Below are 15743 nucleotides of genomic sequence, written 5' to 3'. Positions count from 1 at the left end.
CCTCAGCGGCAGGTGACATTGCTGGTCACGCTTCCTCCAGACAGAGGTGTTCCCTTGCTTCCAGGACCTCAGGCCACCCAGCGTCCTGCTCCCCGACAGCCTGCCCGTGTCCTTAGCTGGGGCCATGCCTCACACGGGGCACGGGGCCCAGCCTGGACCCATGTCTGCTCTGACGACACTCCTATAGCAACGTCACCTACTCGCCCGGCTTTAAATGCCACTCACACGTGTCCTGTCCCTCCTCCCCAGACTCACATGGTCAGGTCCCCCGGTCTGGGCGTGTCTGCAGCACCCCTAACAGAGGGGAGGGTACAGGATGTCCCGGGATGTCAAGTACAGGGTAGGACATATAGTCAGTAACCATGGGATGATGATGGGGGCAGGAGGGCACTTTGTAAAGTATCTGATTGTCTAACCACTTTTCTGGACACCTGAAAGCTACCCTATATAATAAAAGGGTAACATGCAAATTGACCCTAACGACCAGGAATGAACAGTCGCTATGATGTGCCCTGACCACCAGGGGGCAGATGCTCAATGCAGGAGCTGCCCCCTGGTGGTCAGTGCGCTCCCACAGGGGGAGCTCCGCACAGCCGGAAGCCGGGCTGACGGCTGCAAGTGCAGCAGTGGTGGCGGGAGTCTCTCCCATCTCCGCAGCAGCGCTAACGATGTTCACCTGCCGGCTTAGGCCCGATCCCCCGGGTGATCGGGCCTAAGCCAGCAGGTGGACATCCCCTGAGGGGTCCCGGACTGCATGAGGGCACAGGCCGGGCTGAGGGACCCCTCCCCCCAGAGTGCACAAATTTTCATGCACCGGGCCTCTAGTATAAAATAATACTGAATGTAAACTATAATTGAAAACAAATTTTTGGAGCTTATATCTAAACTAAACTCCTGACCAGCAAACCTGCCCCTCACTGAACCCCCCGCAGTGCACAGCCACTGTCACTGCAGTCACGCAGGACAAACTGCCGGAGCCACCTGCACCTCCTCTCTCACAGCGACAGCCCATCCATCAGCAGCACTGCTGGTGACCCGGGGCACTGCTCCCCATCACCTCTATCCCAGGTGCAACCGGCAGGCAGTCATCCTAGCCTCCCCTGAGAGGTGTTCTTGTTTCAAGCCTTTAGCTCCCCACAGCCAGCCCTCAACATGACTTTCATAAAACTCACTAGAGGCCCGATGCAAGAAATTCGTGCAAGAATAGGCCTTCCTTCCCCCGGCTGCCGGCACTGGCTTCCCTCTGGCACCCAGGACCTGGGCTTCGTCCAGAAGGTCATCCAGAAGGACATCAAGTCTCATTAGCATATTATGCTTTTATTATTATAGATTAGACTCATCACTCTCAGTTCCAACCACCAGTGGGGTTCCATCTCGCCCTGTAGGAAAAGTCCCGCACAGTCTGGCTCTGAGGCCCCTCGGAGCCTACTCCCCATGGCCCCCCGCCCCTCCTCTCCAGCTGTTTCTCAGTAAATCTGATAAGCTGTGGCCCCAGGGCCTTTGCACTTGTGGTCTCTGGAAGTCTCTGCCCCTGGTTACCCACATGGCTCCCTCCCTCATCTCCTTTAAGCTTTTCCTCAAATGACATCCCAGGATGACGTTTTCAGGCCATCCTTAGTGAACCCAAAGACTCCTCCCTCCCTGCTCTCTTCTCCCCATACACTCGGTCAGCGCCTGGCACCCTGCAGGGCGACTTGGTGGATTCTGTGTTTCCCTCCCTAGGCGTGAGCACAGTGAGACAGGGTGCTTCCCAGAGCGGGTGTCATGTACCTGCACTGAGTGAGCCTGTCCAGTTCATCCACGAGCCAGCCGTGCGGCCACGTGCACGAACCAACACAGACGGACAGGTGAGGGGTGCAGGCAGCATCCCATCAAGGTGCGTGGTAACAGGGCTGGGGTCTCCCTGTGACTCAGACGTCAGTTATCCCAACTTTCGTTGGTATCATCACCCCCATTTTAGGGGGAAGTATGGGCTTGGTCAAGCTCAGGACATTTCCCCGTGTTTCCTGCGAAGAGTCGGAGCCAGGAGTCAGACCGCGGAGTTTCGTTCTGCGGCTGTGCTTTTCTCACCAGGAAATGCACCTCCCTCATCTTTACCCGATGACTGTACCCGAGAAGCTACCAGACAACTTCTTTACTATTTTTAGTTTTTAAAACGCAAAGTCTGGAAGGAGAAACCAAGATGGCGGCATAGATAAACACCTAAACTGATGCCTCGCACAACAATTTCAAAACTACGACTGAAGGACAAAACGAACATCATCCAGAACCACAGGAAGGCTGGCTGAGTGGAAATTCTACAACTAGAAGGAAAGAGAAAAGCACACTGAGACTCACAGGAGCTGCGGAAGGCAGAGGTACGTAGGCGTGCACACAGAGAGGGAGGCACGCACGGAGAGGTACGGAGGCGCGCACATGGAGAGGGCTGGCAACTGAGTACGCGGCTGGCTTTCTCAATCGGAAGGGAGATAAAAGCTCCCGACTGCTCTGAACTCTAGTTCCAGGCGAGACTCTGGGGACCCAGACTCATACGGGGGGGAAACTGGACTGTCTGGCAACAGGTGAAACTGGAGGGCGGCTTTCTCTCAGAGGTGCTTGCAGCAATTACTGTGGGTCACTGAGACCCAGGGGCCTCTTAGGGCAGGGCTGACGGGAAGCCATTGCTGTGTGCTCCGCCCTGAGGTCCCGCCCCACAAAGCCATTGTTGTTTGCTCCACCCTGAGACTCCACCCCATCCAAGCTGAGTGCAGAGGCTTTTGCATATGAATGGCCTGGTCCTTTGCATTCTAATCTTACTTAACAAACTGCAGCTGAGTCAGTGAGACCCAGAACATCCAAAAGAAGGCCCAAGGCCCCACAGCAGCTGGCATTGCTTCATAGCTGGGCCTCATCTGGGCACCTCCAAAACCCAAACAAGGAAGAGGAACCTGCAGATCTCTCTGTAGCTCCTGCTGGGTGGCCTCAGGCAGAGGCTAAATTAGCACCTCCTTGGAGGTCCAAGAGCCAGTGTACCCAGTGGTCAGAGTGGGACCATCCAGATTACAACTTCTCAGATCCATAAGGGACACACTCTTGTCTCATAAGGGTGTCTCCAGCACAGAAGTTCTCCCAGCGTAGACACAGCGGATCCTCACAGCCAATTGGCCTGGAGGTCAATTCCTCACAGTGATACCAACAACAATCAAGGCTTAACTACAATAAGACTGTGCACACAGCCCACAAAGGAGTGCACCAAGAGTGTCCACCTCAGGTAACTGGGGAGGCTGAGCCACTGGGCCCTATAGGACACCTAGCACACAAAGCCACTCTATCAACACTGGGAAGCAGCCAAAATGCGGAGACAAAGAAACAGGTCACAAATGAAAGAAATGGAGGAAAGCAAATGACTGGATGTAGAGTTCAAAACCACAGTTATAAGGTTTTTCAAGAATTTTCTAGAAAAGGCCGATAAATTTAGCAAGACCCTCGAAGATGTGAAAAAAGATCAACTAGAAATTAAGCATACACTGACTGAAATAAAAAATAATATACAGAGATCCAACAGCAGACTAGAGGATCGCAAGAATCAAGTCAAAGATTTGAAATACAAAGAAACAAAAAACACCCAACCGGAAAAGCAAAAAGAAAAAAGAATCCAAAAATATGAAGATAGTGTAAGGAGCCTCTGGGACAACTTTAAGCATACCAACATCTGAATTATAGGGGTGCCAGAAGAAGAGAGAAAGCAAGATACTGAAAACCTATTTGAAGAAATAATGACAGAAAGCTTCCCCCACCTGGTGAAAGAAATAGACTTACAAGTCCAGGAAGCGTAGAGAACCTCAAACAAAAGGAATCCAAAGAGGACCACACCAAGACACATCAAAATTAAAATGCCAAGAGCAAAAGACAGAGAGAGAATATTAAAAGCAGCAAGAGAAAAACAGTTAGTTACCTACAAGGGAGCACCCATACGACTGTCAGCTGATTTCTCAACAGAAACTATGCAGGCCAGACGGGAGTGGCAAGAAATATTCAAAGTGATGAATAGCAAGAACCTACAACCAAGATTACTCTACCCAGCAAAGCTATCATTCAGAATTGAAGGGCAGATAAAGAGCTTCACATATAAGAAAAAGCTAAAGGAGTTCATCACCACCAAACCAGTATTATATGAAATGCTGAAGGGTATTCTTTAAGAAGAGGAGGAAGAAGAAAAAGGTAAAGATAAAAATTATGAACAACAAATACATATCTATCAACAAGGAAATCTAAAAATCAAGTGAATAAAAAATCTGAGGAACAGAATAAACTGGTGAATATAACAGAATCAGGGGCATAGAAAGGGAGTGCACTGACAATTCTCGGGGGGAAAGGGGTGTGGGGGGGTGTGGGAAGAGACTGGACAAAAATTGTACACCTATGGATGAGGACAGTTAAGGGCAGAGGGGGGGTGGGAACCGGGTGGAGGGGAGCTATGGGGGGAAAAAAGAGGAACAATTGCAATAATCAGAATAATAAAGATTTATTTTTTTTAAATGTCAAAAAATAAATAAAAAGGGGAAAAAATAAAATAAAACGCAAAGTCTGCGTTGGAGTAACACCTTTCTGAAAGCTGGGTCTGCAGACAATGATTCCAGCGACTGGTGACTGTGTATCTGGCACAGCTGTGGGGCAGGGCACCTCGGCTGTGCGGTGACGCCCACGCTGAGGATGCGGGTGAGACAGACATCTGCTCCAGCCTCTCGTACACGGGGACCTGCTCAGGCTCACCTTCCATGTGGAGGGAAGAACCTGGAGATGAAAGAACGTTTGGGTGTGTCATACGTCCCCAGGGGAAGGGCTTGTTGAGCGTAAAAAATTATAAACGCGCGCACATGCCTTTTCTCGGCAGCCCTGAGGCTGTGGAGGTGGGTACCCAGCTGCCTAGGTGGGCCCTGGGGCCATGCGGGGATCCCAGCACGCGCTCACCTGCGTCCCTCGTAAGAGAGACGAGCCTCCTCGGGGTTTCGATGGTGGGATTGCTTTTTCCACTCTTGTCGTGTGTTTCCCATCGGGGTGGGTAGGAGCACCTGCGGGGCACCCTCTTGAGCCTGTAATTCTGAGTGTCGCCAGCACAGCATCGCCCCCTGCTGGGGAGACACGAACCTGTCACCCGGGCAGGCTGAGCTGGAACAAACTGGATCCTGGTGTAACAGAGTCCAAGTCCAACAGCCCTGCCCAGGGAGAGCCGCGCTTCGCCCGCCAGCTCCTGGCAGGACGCGGACGCCGCCCTGAAAACAAATCTCAGCTGTGAAACAGCGCGGCCCGAGTCGTTCTTGGCAAGGGCGCGTGTGGAGGTGGCGCAGCAGCTGGGGTTCTCCTGATGCAGGCACAGGGTGTGCGTGCCTACCGCGCAGGCAGAGGTTTTGTTGTTTCGAACGTGTTCCTAATTGAGCAGAGACCGTTGGAAGGACAGAGTCTGACTGTGTGGCAGGAAGCGCTTGGTCTGTGCGCTGACCTAGAGGAGCAGGACCCGGAGCAAGTCCCTCAGCTCCCGGTGCCTCCCCTGACTCCCGGCATTTCCATGTGAAGCACAGACCCCAGGCGGGCCGGGAGACAGGAAGGTGACCTGGCCGCCACCCAGACTCACCCGCGAGGTTCAGAGGCTGCTCGATGGCTCCCTCAGCGTGTCGCCCAGCCAAAGGGGGGTAGGAAGTTGACCCCCCTCAACCAAGACGTGCCCCCGTGGGACACAAGGCTCTCTGCTACGTAACCTGTGTCTCCGGCAGTTTTTAAAGGGCACCTGGGGAGCCGGCTGCAGTGGCTCCGTGGTTGAGTGTCGGCCTATGAACCAGGTCATGGTTCAATTCCTGGTCAGGGCCCATGCCTGGATTGCGGGCTCCATCCCAGTGTGGGGTGTGCAGGAGGTCAATCAATGATTCTCATCATTAATGATTCTTTTCTCTATGAAATCAATAAAAATGTATTTTAAAAAATAAAATAAAGGGCACCTGGCGGGCATCTCGCAGTGGCCGCGTCTGACGCAGAACCGCGTCTCTGCGTCCCCGGGCAGACACGCTGAGGAAGGAGGCAGCAGTGTCTGTGCTGGACGAGGTGGCAGAGACGCTGGCACTTGGCAGGGCAGCGGGTTTTTGTGAGCGAAGGGACAGGAATAAACAGGAGGATGAAGAGTTGTGCCAAGCATTCCCTGGACGCAGCCAGCGGGTGGGCCACTCCCCCGGGGCGTTCCGAGGGCCGGGAGGCCACTGGTCCGGGGCTGGGTTTGTCCCGCCCCATCTGGGGGCATCCGTCCTGTTCACAGCACCCAGCAGACGGTCACACCTCAGCCTGCGCCTCCGTCACCGAGGCAGCAGGACCACCAGCAATGACAAGTTCACGTTTCACCTTTAAATCCTGTTTTGAAAACCGACTAAAATTTACGTACAGTGAAAGACACGGATCTGCATGTACAATTTGGTGCTTGTTTACATCTGTGTAACTGACACCCCAGTCAAGAGCTAGAACACGTCCCCTCACCCAGTCAGCCCCCCACTGTTCTGACTGCTGTCACCATCCGTCCCTCCGGCTTTTCCTGCAAGAACTACTTATTTTTGAAATGGCATCATTATCTGTTTCTCCCTGAAATGTGGGACTTTTTTATGTTGCATGAGTGATTCTTGGCCATAAGAACGTGTCATGAGATTTATAATCGCAGTCAAAGAAAACAGCACGTCTAGCGGCCACTCTGGATTCATCTTTGTTTCTCAAAGTTCTCATGTTGAAATTGTTCCATTGCCTTGGGTGGAAATATGCATTGACCATATGAGCGTGGGGTGGGGGTGGGGGGGCGGGAGACAGCCCCGGATGCACCAGGCACCCCGGGCTGAGCGGTTCCATTACAGAATGGCGCTTCAGAGCCCATGCTCACGGCGGGCTTGCTCGCACTTTGCCCTGGGCCCGGGGGCGGGAGCAGAAAGAATGCAGGCTTTTTCCCTGGCCTGCATGGCTCAGTTGTTGAACTTCGACCCATGAACCAGGAGGTCACAGTTGATTCCAGGTCAGGGCACCTTCCTGGGTTGATCCCCAATGGGGCGTGCAGGAGGCAGCCGATCAATGATTCTCTCTCATCATTGATGTTTCTATTTCTCTCTCCCTCTCCTCTCCCTGAAATCAATAAAAAGCATTAAAAAAAAAAAAAAAAAAAAAAGGACGCAGGCCCTAACTGGTTTGGCTCAGTGGATAGAGCGTCGGCCTGCGGACTGAAAAGTCCCAGGTTCGATTCCAGTCAAGGGCATGTATCTTGGTTGCAGGCACATCCCCAGTAGGGAGTGTGCAGGAGGTAGCTGATCGATGTTTCTCTCTCATCAATGTGTCTAACTATCCCTCTCCTCTCTGTAAAAAAATTAATAAAATATAATAATAAAAAAAAAAGGATGCAGGCTTTGGAATCAGACGGGAGAGCGTTGGCTGCCACGTTCGGATGATCCACTTCACTTTGCTGAGCTCCGGCTGCCTCCGTGATAACGTGGGAGGGTAATGTCCACCTGAAGGTGTTGCTGTAAAGGTTAAATGAGTGAACAGATGCAAGGGCCTCCCTGTACCAGGCCTGCCCTTCACTTGGTGACGTGGCACACCTTTCCGTGTTCTGACTCCTCTTTGGGCTGGGAATAGCGCTGTCAGCTCTGTTAGCCTCAGAGCCCTGCTGCTTGTGTCTTTCGACTTGCTTCTCGCCCACTGGGGCCTGCCTTCCCCCAGGTGTGTGAGGAAGCCCAAAACAGCCCGTCCTGTTTTCGAATTTGCCTTGTTCCCCGCCCACCACACCCAGAAAGACACTCAGAAGATAGAGACAGTAGGTGTACTGCTTGTACATACCGGTGGACAAAATGGACCGCAACAGACAGAGGCCTTAGCAGCCATTTAAAGAAAGGGCAAACCTCAGTTCTTAAATCTTACCTAATAATAGACAAACATGTAAATTGACCATACCTCCGCTACACCACCAGCCAATCAGGAGTGATATGCAAATTAACCCAACAAAGATGGCGATTAATTTGCATACACAGGCTCCGAGTGACGGGGCGGGACACTTGCGTCGTCACCATGGCGACAACGCAGGCATTCTGCCCCACCCCCATCTCTCAGGGCCTCTGGGCAGCATGGGAAGGCGGGGCCTGAGTGGAAAGGGACTGGGCCGGAGTGGAAAGGCAGTGCCGGCAGCCAGGGAAAGGAAAGCCCATTCTAGCACGAATCTTCGTGCACTGGGCTTCTAGTTTATTAATAAAAGCCCAACAACCAAAACAACAACAAAAAGGTCAAAACTGGCAAAGGTGCACAGAGGCAGCATTGAACAGGCAAACGAATGCAGCCAAAAAAAAACGCAAAAGCTGTGCCGGCTCTGGTAATCCAGAAAACGCAAATGAAAGCAACAATGAGACACAGTTTGTGCCCAGCAGGCTGGCCGAGATTTACAAGCCTCAGGATGCGGGGACTGGCTAGGCTGTGAGGCGGCAGGCGCTCTCGGCGTGGCTGGGAAGGTGTTCATTTGTCGGCCCCTGAAGATGGCATCGAAGGAGGGCTCTCCGTGTGCCCAGGAGACCCTCACACAGATGGTCACTGGAGATGGTTCTTACAGCAAGAGCCTGCCAGCAACGCAGGCATCCGGGAGTCACATGACCAAAATCGGTAGCGAGTACAATGGGACTGGAAAGGAGAAAGCCCCATTTAGTTATTTATATATTGATTGATTTCAGAATGGAAGGGAGAGGCAGAGAGAGATAGAAGCATCAATGATGAGAGAGAATCATTGATCGGCTGCCTCCTGCACACCCCGCACTGGGGATGGAGCCTGCAACCCAAGCATGTGCTCTGACCGGGAATCGAACCCTGACCTCCTGGTTCATAGGTCTATGCTCAACCACTGAGCCATGCCTACTGGGCTAGTTTTATCTTAATGTAACTTTAAAAAAAAAGAAACCACGAAGTATTAACACTTTGTAGTTCTGTTATCAGTGGTTCTAAAAGTGGTTTTTGTCCCTAGACCTTGGCATTTGGTGTCACTTGAGAACTTTTAGTAAAACAAATTCTCAGGCCCCAACCCAGACCTACTGAGTTGGACCCACCGGTGTGGGACCTGCAAGCTGAATTTTTTAAATATGTTTTTTCAATTGATTTTAGAGAGAGAGGAAGAGAGAGAGGGAAACAGCCATTGGCTGCCTCCTACATACCCCCTACTGGGGATCAAGCCTGAATCCTGGGCATGTGCCCTGTGGGGGGCTTAAACCAGCCACCTCTTGGTTTATGGGAGGATGCCCAACCAACTGAGCACCCTGACCAGGTCACAAGCTGAGTTTTAACACGGCCCTCATTACCATGTTCTAGTTGACAATGACATGGAGTTTACCATCTTGTTCTCTGTGATTTTCTATATTTTTTAAATTAAAAACTGAAATAATCACAAGCTTTTCTTTTCCATTCTCCCAAAGTCCTCTGGGCTGTGCTAACTTCATAACTAAAGCTGATGAAGAGCACAGACTTAGCGCTGCCATGTCAGACTCTCGGTGTGGGCAGATCTCTTAATGTCAAGCCAAAGGCAGAGGGAACATGGGCAGATTTATTAACTCTCATTCAAATGTGGGTTGTCCAGTAAGTACCTCAGCCTAAAAACTGTGACCCCTCGGACACTTCTCCCTCGTCATCCACAGCAACCGGCCGGGCATGGAGTGCATCAGGACAGCACAAAGGCCCCAGGCCACTGTGAGGGGCAAGACCTATGCCATGTCCTCGGGAAGCAAGCTAGCTGGAGACTCGGGATGTGTGTGAGAAGAGGTTCAAGACCGGAAGGCCTTGCTGTCAGATGTCGGGCATTATGACTGCCACACAGGACTCAGGGGGGTCTGTGGGCCGCTCTTTGGAGACTTGGCCTCTGTAGAGAGAGAGGAAGGTCATAGTTCAAGGAACCCCGTGAACAAAGGTTGCAGGATTCTAACTCAAAGGCCACGTAAGCAATCTCAGTGCAAGTTCAGGGTGTGGAATCCGTCTGCAATATTTATCCTGGATGGATGGGTGGATGGATGGTGGGTGGATGGATGGATGGATGGATGGGTGGATGGATGGGTGGATAGATGGGTGGGTGGGTGGGTGGGTGGATGGATGGATGAGTGGGTGGGTGGGTGGATGGATGGATGGATGGATGGATGGATGGATGGATGGATGGGTGGATGGGTGGGTGGGTGGATAGATGGGTGGGTGGGTGGGTGGGTGGGTGGGAGGGTAGATGGATGGATGGATGGATAGATGGGTGGGTGGGTGGGTGGATAGATGGATGGATGGGTGGATGGATGGATGGATGGATGGATGGATGGATGGATTGGTGGGTGGGTGGGTGGATAGATGGGTGGGTGGGTGGGTGGATAGATGGATGGATGGGTGGGTGAGTGGATAGATGGATGGATGGATGGGTGGGTGGATAGATGGGTGGTTGGGTGGGAGGGTGGGTGGGTGGAGCATTAAAACATTTGAGTGATGGGATGACTTGTATGCCCAAAGCAGTGTCCCAGGAAGATAGAGCTGGCCTCGTGTCAGAGATGGACTAACGGCAGGAAAACCATCAGCAGTGAGATGTAAGGCTTCGAAGAGAGTGAGGTTTCGCTGGTGAAGCAGATGCAGGATGGGGTGCAGAGGGGTGAGGGGTGAGGAGGAGTGTGAGAGCAGCTCTAATGGGCCGACTGAGTGCCATGCTGCTGTGAAAGTCTACGGGGATGTAGTGCCTTAAATCCACACGAACGCGCCATCATATGGTGTAGCGGCCGGAGCCCAGACTGGCTCTCCCTGGGCTAACGTGTGGGTGGGCTGTGCTCCTGTGCGGAGTCTGGGAGGAGCCCTTCTCTTGCCTGCAGGCTGCCCACATCCCTTGGCTTATGGCTCTTCCTCCGCCGTCAGACCTGCAGCCAGCTCTTCCCATCTCTGACTGGCTGTCCTGCCCCGGCACCGGGCCCCCCCCCTCCCCACATGACTCGGGTGATCTATCTCCAGACCTTCAACTTAACGCATCTGCAGTCTCTTTTGTCACGTAAGGGGACCTCTTCCCGGGCTCCAGCGGTTAGGACGAGGCCGTGTCTGGGGCCATTGTTTGCCTACGGCGTGAATGTGTCTGTAACTTGATGACTGCCTAGGGTTTGGAAGAGAGGGGGGAAGCCTGCATGGGCCACGTCGGCCCCTCACTTCCTGTTCGCTGGTCTGTAAAATGGGGTGGCGAAGTGGTGGGGGACTCCCTCCCGAGCCTCACACTGACTGGAATGTCACTGTCATGGCATCTGCCATCTGTCTTGTTCCGCCCGCGTCTTCATTGCCTAGAACAGTGCCTGGTCCGTAACCAGTGCTCGGAAACTATTTGTTGAATAAAGTATCTGCTTCGGAATGAATGACTGAGCCCAGGGGATGTTTGAAAAGAACGGGGGCGGGGGGGGGGGGGCGGGGGAATCCTCCGCTGCTCCTGTACATGAAGGTCTCATTTTCGTGGTGAATCAAGGTCTTGGCTTGGGTTCCCAGGGGTCTGGAACCCCGCATCACGACGAGACCCCCTGTGGGAGAGGGTGGCTCAGGGGGGGTCGTTCTTCTCTCCTCGCTTCACCCTCCGTGCCCAGCAGCCCTGAGAACGAGAGAGGTGGCTGCATTGCTGGGGCGTCAGGGAGGGCCTGGGCAGCTGCGGAGATGTGATGGCCAATCAGTGCTCTCAGGATGCCAGGTGACGTCACAGGTCAGACGTAGTTTGGGACCAGGAAGTTAAACACTTTCAAACTCTGTCGGAGAGAAAGGCTGCAGTAGATGCTGCAGAGCTCGCTCAGCTGCTGGGGGCTGTCTCGGGGTGGCAGCCTGTTGTGTTTGCTGTTTGAAAGCACAAGCAGAAATCCTGCTGCGGACGCACCGGTGAATTTATACCAATCATTTCGGACACTTTTCTCTCCTTATACCAGGTTGTTGGCGTCGCCCAGGCCATCAACAAGAAGTCGGGAAACGGCGGGACATTCACCGAGAAAGATGAGAAGGTACCAGAGTGCGTGTCTGGTGTGATGTCTCCTCCGGGTGGACAGACCTGCAGAAGGAGCTGCAGCTGACACTGCCCATCACTAAACACCCTGTGGGTTCACGTGATCGGAAATGGTCAGGGTGGCCTCCTGTGGCAGAACAGCAACCTGCAGGGGGACCTGTGGTATCTACTCAGTCAGCTCTGCTCTGTGTGGCCACGCCTCCCCCACGGCGCACGTGTGTGTGTGTGTGTGTGTGTGTGTGTGTGTGTGTGTGTACGCACACATTGGGGCCATACAAAGGGAGACATGGACTTTCAGTTTGCTCACTACCTTTCATCACTGCTATTAAGAAATTCAGCCTTGCCCTGGCCAGTTTGACTCAGTGGATAGAGCGTTGGCCTGTGGACAGAAGGGTCCCAGGTTTGATTCTGGTCAAGGGCATATACCTTGATTGCGGGCACATCCCCAGTGGGGGGTGTGCAGGAGGCAACTCATTGATGTTTCTCTCTCATTGATGTTTCTAGCTCTCTATCCCTCTCCCTTCCTCTCTGAAATCAATAAAGATATATTTAAAAAGGAAGGGAGGGAAGGAGGGAGCGAGGAAGGAAGGAATTCGGCCTTGCCCTGGCTGGTTTGGCTCAGTGGATAGAGTGTTGACCTGTGGACTGAAGGGTCCCAGGTTTGATTCCAGGTAAGGGCATATTCTGGGGTTGCGGGCTCGATCCCCAGTGTGGAGCATGCAGGAGGCAGCCGATCCATGAATCTCTCTCATCATTGGTGTTTCTATCTCTCCTTCTCCCTCTCCCTTCCTCTCTGAAATCAATAAAAATCTATTTAAAAGAAAAAAAAGAAATTCAGCCTCGAGTAAAACCCCTGGAGCCATGCTCCAAGGTCAGCACCACAGGGCAGCTGGGAGTCGGACCTGCCCTCCTGTGAGGCCCCGTCACAGTGTCCTCTAAGCGTGGCACAGGGACGCGGGGCACCAGTGCGCGCACTCAGGCTGGGCGTGCGAACCAGCTCCGGAAAGGGGGCAGTCGGCATTGTCCTGTGACAGGCACGCCCGCCACACACCACCTGCTTCCGCTTCAGGACCGCAGCCCGCACACCTGGTCACAGCTGCCTCTACTGGAGGGTTTGCCAGTCCTCTTCCTGAAGAGTCATTATACGGATGCCAGGGGCCCCAGTTGCTCCTACTCAAGCCCAGTGCTGTTTCTGTCACTCCCTGAAAGTCAGGCGCTTTGAGAGACAGACAGTAGTGGCTTCTGCCTCCATGCTGGGGCTGTATGGCCCTGGTGTCCGTCTCCACGTCTTAACTGCTTCAGAACAAAGCCGGCGCCTTCAAAGTCAGCGTCCTGGGCGTCTGCGCTCCCATCTGGGAATGCCTCCTGAGTGCTTGGCGGACACGTGGCTCTAGGTCAGCTTTCTATCATTGTCCGTTTATAGTCCATCCTTGTGAACCCCTCTAGAAGGGTTGGCCTCCTTAGGCTGTATCGCCACTTGGCAAATGAATCCACGATTGTGGATCCAGCGTGCCAGGTAAAGAACCAGTTTAACCAATAAGCAGTATAAGTGTGAGGACATCACCTGAGTATAGTATACTGGGGACAATAGTTACCTGTTCAAAGGAGCACAATTCAACTAAATCTGCAGCTTTAGAGGGGAGTGTGATTGCCAGTCTTCTCCTAAAGAGCATGTGAGCTTTATTTGCCCCGGGAAGAAGTTATAAGCTATTTGTATCTCTTTAGCATGGATCTGAGTCTTACCGTCATTCAGAGACCACCCCGAGTTTTTGCACAGGGCAGGTTTCCATTTCCAATAAAGAGACCAGGTCTCCGTACCCACCCTCTTTCTCCTTGTTCCTGTCACTTATGACATAGGAGGCTGTGTTAGTGCTTGTCACCCACTAGGGGGTGCCATTTAGCTCACACCTGCTCGGCCTCATTTCCTACTTTTATGCAGAATAAACATCTCCTTTGGGCTCTCCAGTATTTATTTCAACTCTGCATAATGTTGGATGCCCTTTGTGTTCCAGGCAACACACTCAGACAGGTGTATAGACAATTCTCACTTGGTGTTGTCTGGCCCGTTTTCTAGGACTTCGCCGCGTACTTGGCCTTTTGTGGTATCGTTCTTCACAACGCACAGCTCTACGAGACGTCGCTGCTGGAGAACAAGAGGAATCAGGCAAGTCCGGGGACCAGAGAGAGAGCTCAGAGATTCTTTTTAAAACGTGTTAAATGTTTATCTAATATATGCGTGTGATTTGTAGCCAATCTATGTGCATGACTGAAAATCCAAACAGCACAGGTTCAGTTTCTAAATACGTCAGTTGTTCCCTTAATAGTTATTTCTCTTTCCTTCTTCCCACGTTTGCTAGTATAACCGTTGGACAGTGTTCACCAATGAACAGGAGAGGGTTTATTTGGCTCGCACCACCCTTTGCTTGCTTGACCCTTAGCCGACCAGTACCATCTGTCACTGTTTTGAGTTATGGGGTGGGTTGCATTTGTCATGGTAAATAAGGCTTTCAGCTCTTGCTCCATCAACTAGAGACTTCATCTCTTGATTCCATGCTTCGTAAGACCAGGACCTCAGCATCTCTCATCTCTCCTTCCCAACCACTCCTCCTTACCTCTGCTTTCCCATCTGCACTTTTTCTTTCATGTTGCCCACAGGGATGACATATATACCAGTGTTGTCTACAACCATGATTAACTGTGTGGGTTTTTGTGGGGTTTTTTTTTTTACCTTTTGTCTAGGTTAATTCTAAAGTTGCAATTTCAAATAAGGTGTTTATAATACCATGACTGTGAAAATGTTGTTCATGTTAGTTTTTCTGGATGTTTCTGAACTCCATCCTTTTTCCCTTGAACTGTTTGCTCTGGTGTCATCGCATGCTGCTGATCCACCCACACAGAGACTCTCCATTACTTAGGCATTCTGTTGATTTCTTTTTCTCGGAGATCTCCAAGTTGATGCTCTTCATCTTGCCTCTTCCAAGCCAAACTATTTCCCCCCCATGGCTGCTGCCCAGGTGTCAGCATAGAACTGCCCTTCATGGCTCAGGCTCATCTGCAGCCACAGATCCCACAGCTCCTCTCTCAGCTCATCCCCTTGTTGTATTGCCGCACGTTCTCAGGTAACTCCATGAGGCAAGCTTTCAGAATCCTGGCATGTATGGAAATGTCTCTTGTACCAGCCTTGCCAGTTTTGCTGGGTACAAAATTCTCAAATGAAAATAATCAGTTCCTCAGATTTTAAAGGTAGTGCTTTGCCTTCTAACTAGTATCCATGTTGTTCTGATTCTTGGCTCTTTGTAGATTTTTTTAAATGTCTGTAAGCTTTTTGGATTATTTCTTTATCTTTGCTTTGGTAACTTAATTTCACAATATGAATTTTTTTCCCTTTTAATTCATCATGCTGATACCTGGTCATCTCAGCCTGGAGACTTATGCCCTTCTGTTTTACGTGATTCTTTTTCATTATTATTTCTTTGATGACTAATCTCCCTTGCTGTCTATTTTTTCTTTTTTGAAAATTAATACTTATTGTATTAATAAGATATTGAACCTTCCATTGCCTTCAACTGCAATATCTCCCTAACTGTCCCCATGCTCTGTGCTTATCATCCATTCACCCAGTCCCCGTGGTTACGAACACAACTGTGACCTTGTCACTTTCTTCCTGCAAACTGTCATCATCCAAACTGCTTCAAGAGACATACAGGGTTTGGGGTTGTTTCTCTGCTTCACTCTC

At 51.7% G+C, this 15743-nt stretch overlaps 1 protein-coding gene across 4 annotated transcripts in view; it reads left to right on the top strand.

The window, feature by feature from the left end:
- Nucleotides 1–15743, top strand: part of PDE5A (phosphodiesterase 5A) — a 109499-nt gene that overhangs the window by 34009 nt on the left and 59747 nt on the right. For all 4 annotated transcript variants that reach the window (XM_079770547.1, XM_079770546.1, XM_079770549.1 and 1 more), the window contains exons 4-5: nucleotides 11934–12005; nucleotides 14082–14171. In XM_079770547.1, the coding sequence (XP_079626673.1) occupies nucleotides 11934–12005; nucleotides 14082–14171 (162 nt within the window). The remainder of the gene's footprint in view (nucleotides 1–11933; nucleotides 12006–14081; nucleotides 14172–15743) is intronic.

Source organism: Cnephaeus nilssonii (genome assembly GCF_951640355.1).
Source record: "Cnephaeus nilssonii genome assembly, chromosome: 5".
Classification (NCBI taxonomy): Eukaryota; Metazoa; Chordata; class Mammalia; order Chiroptera; family Vespertilionidae; genus Cnephaeus; species Cnephaeus nilssonii.
Note: the sequence above shows the minus strand (reverse complement) of the source record. Positions and strands in the feature narration are given on the sequence as shown.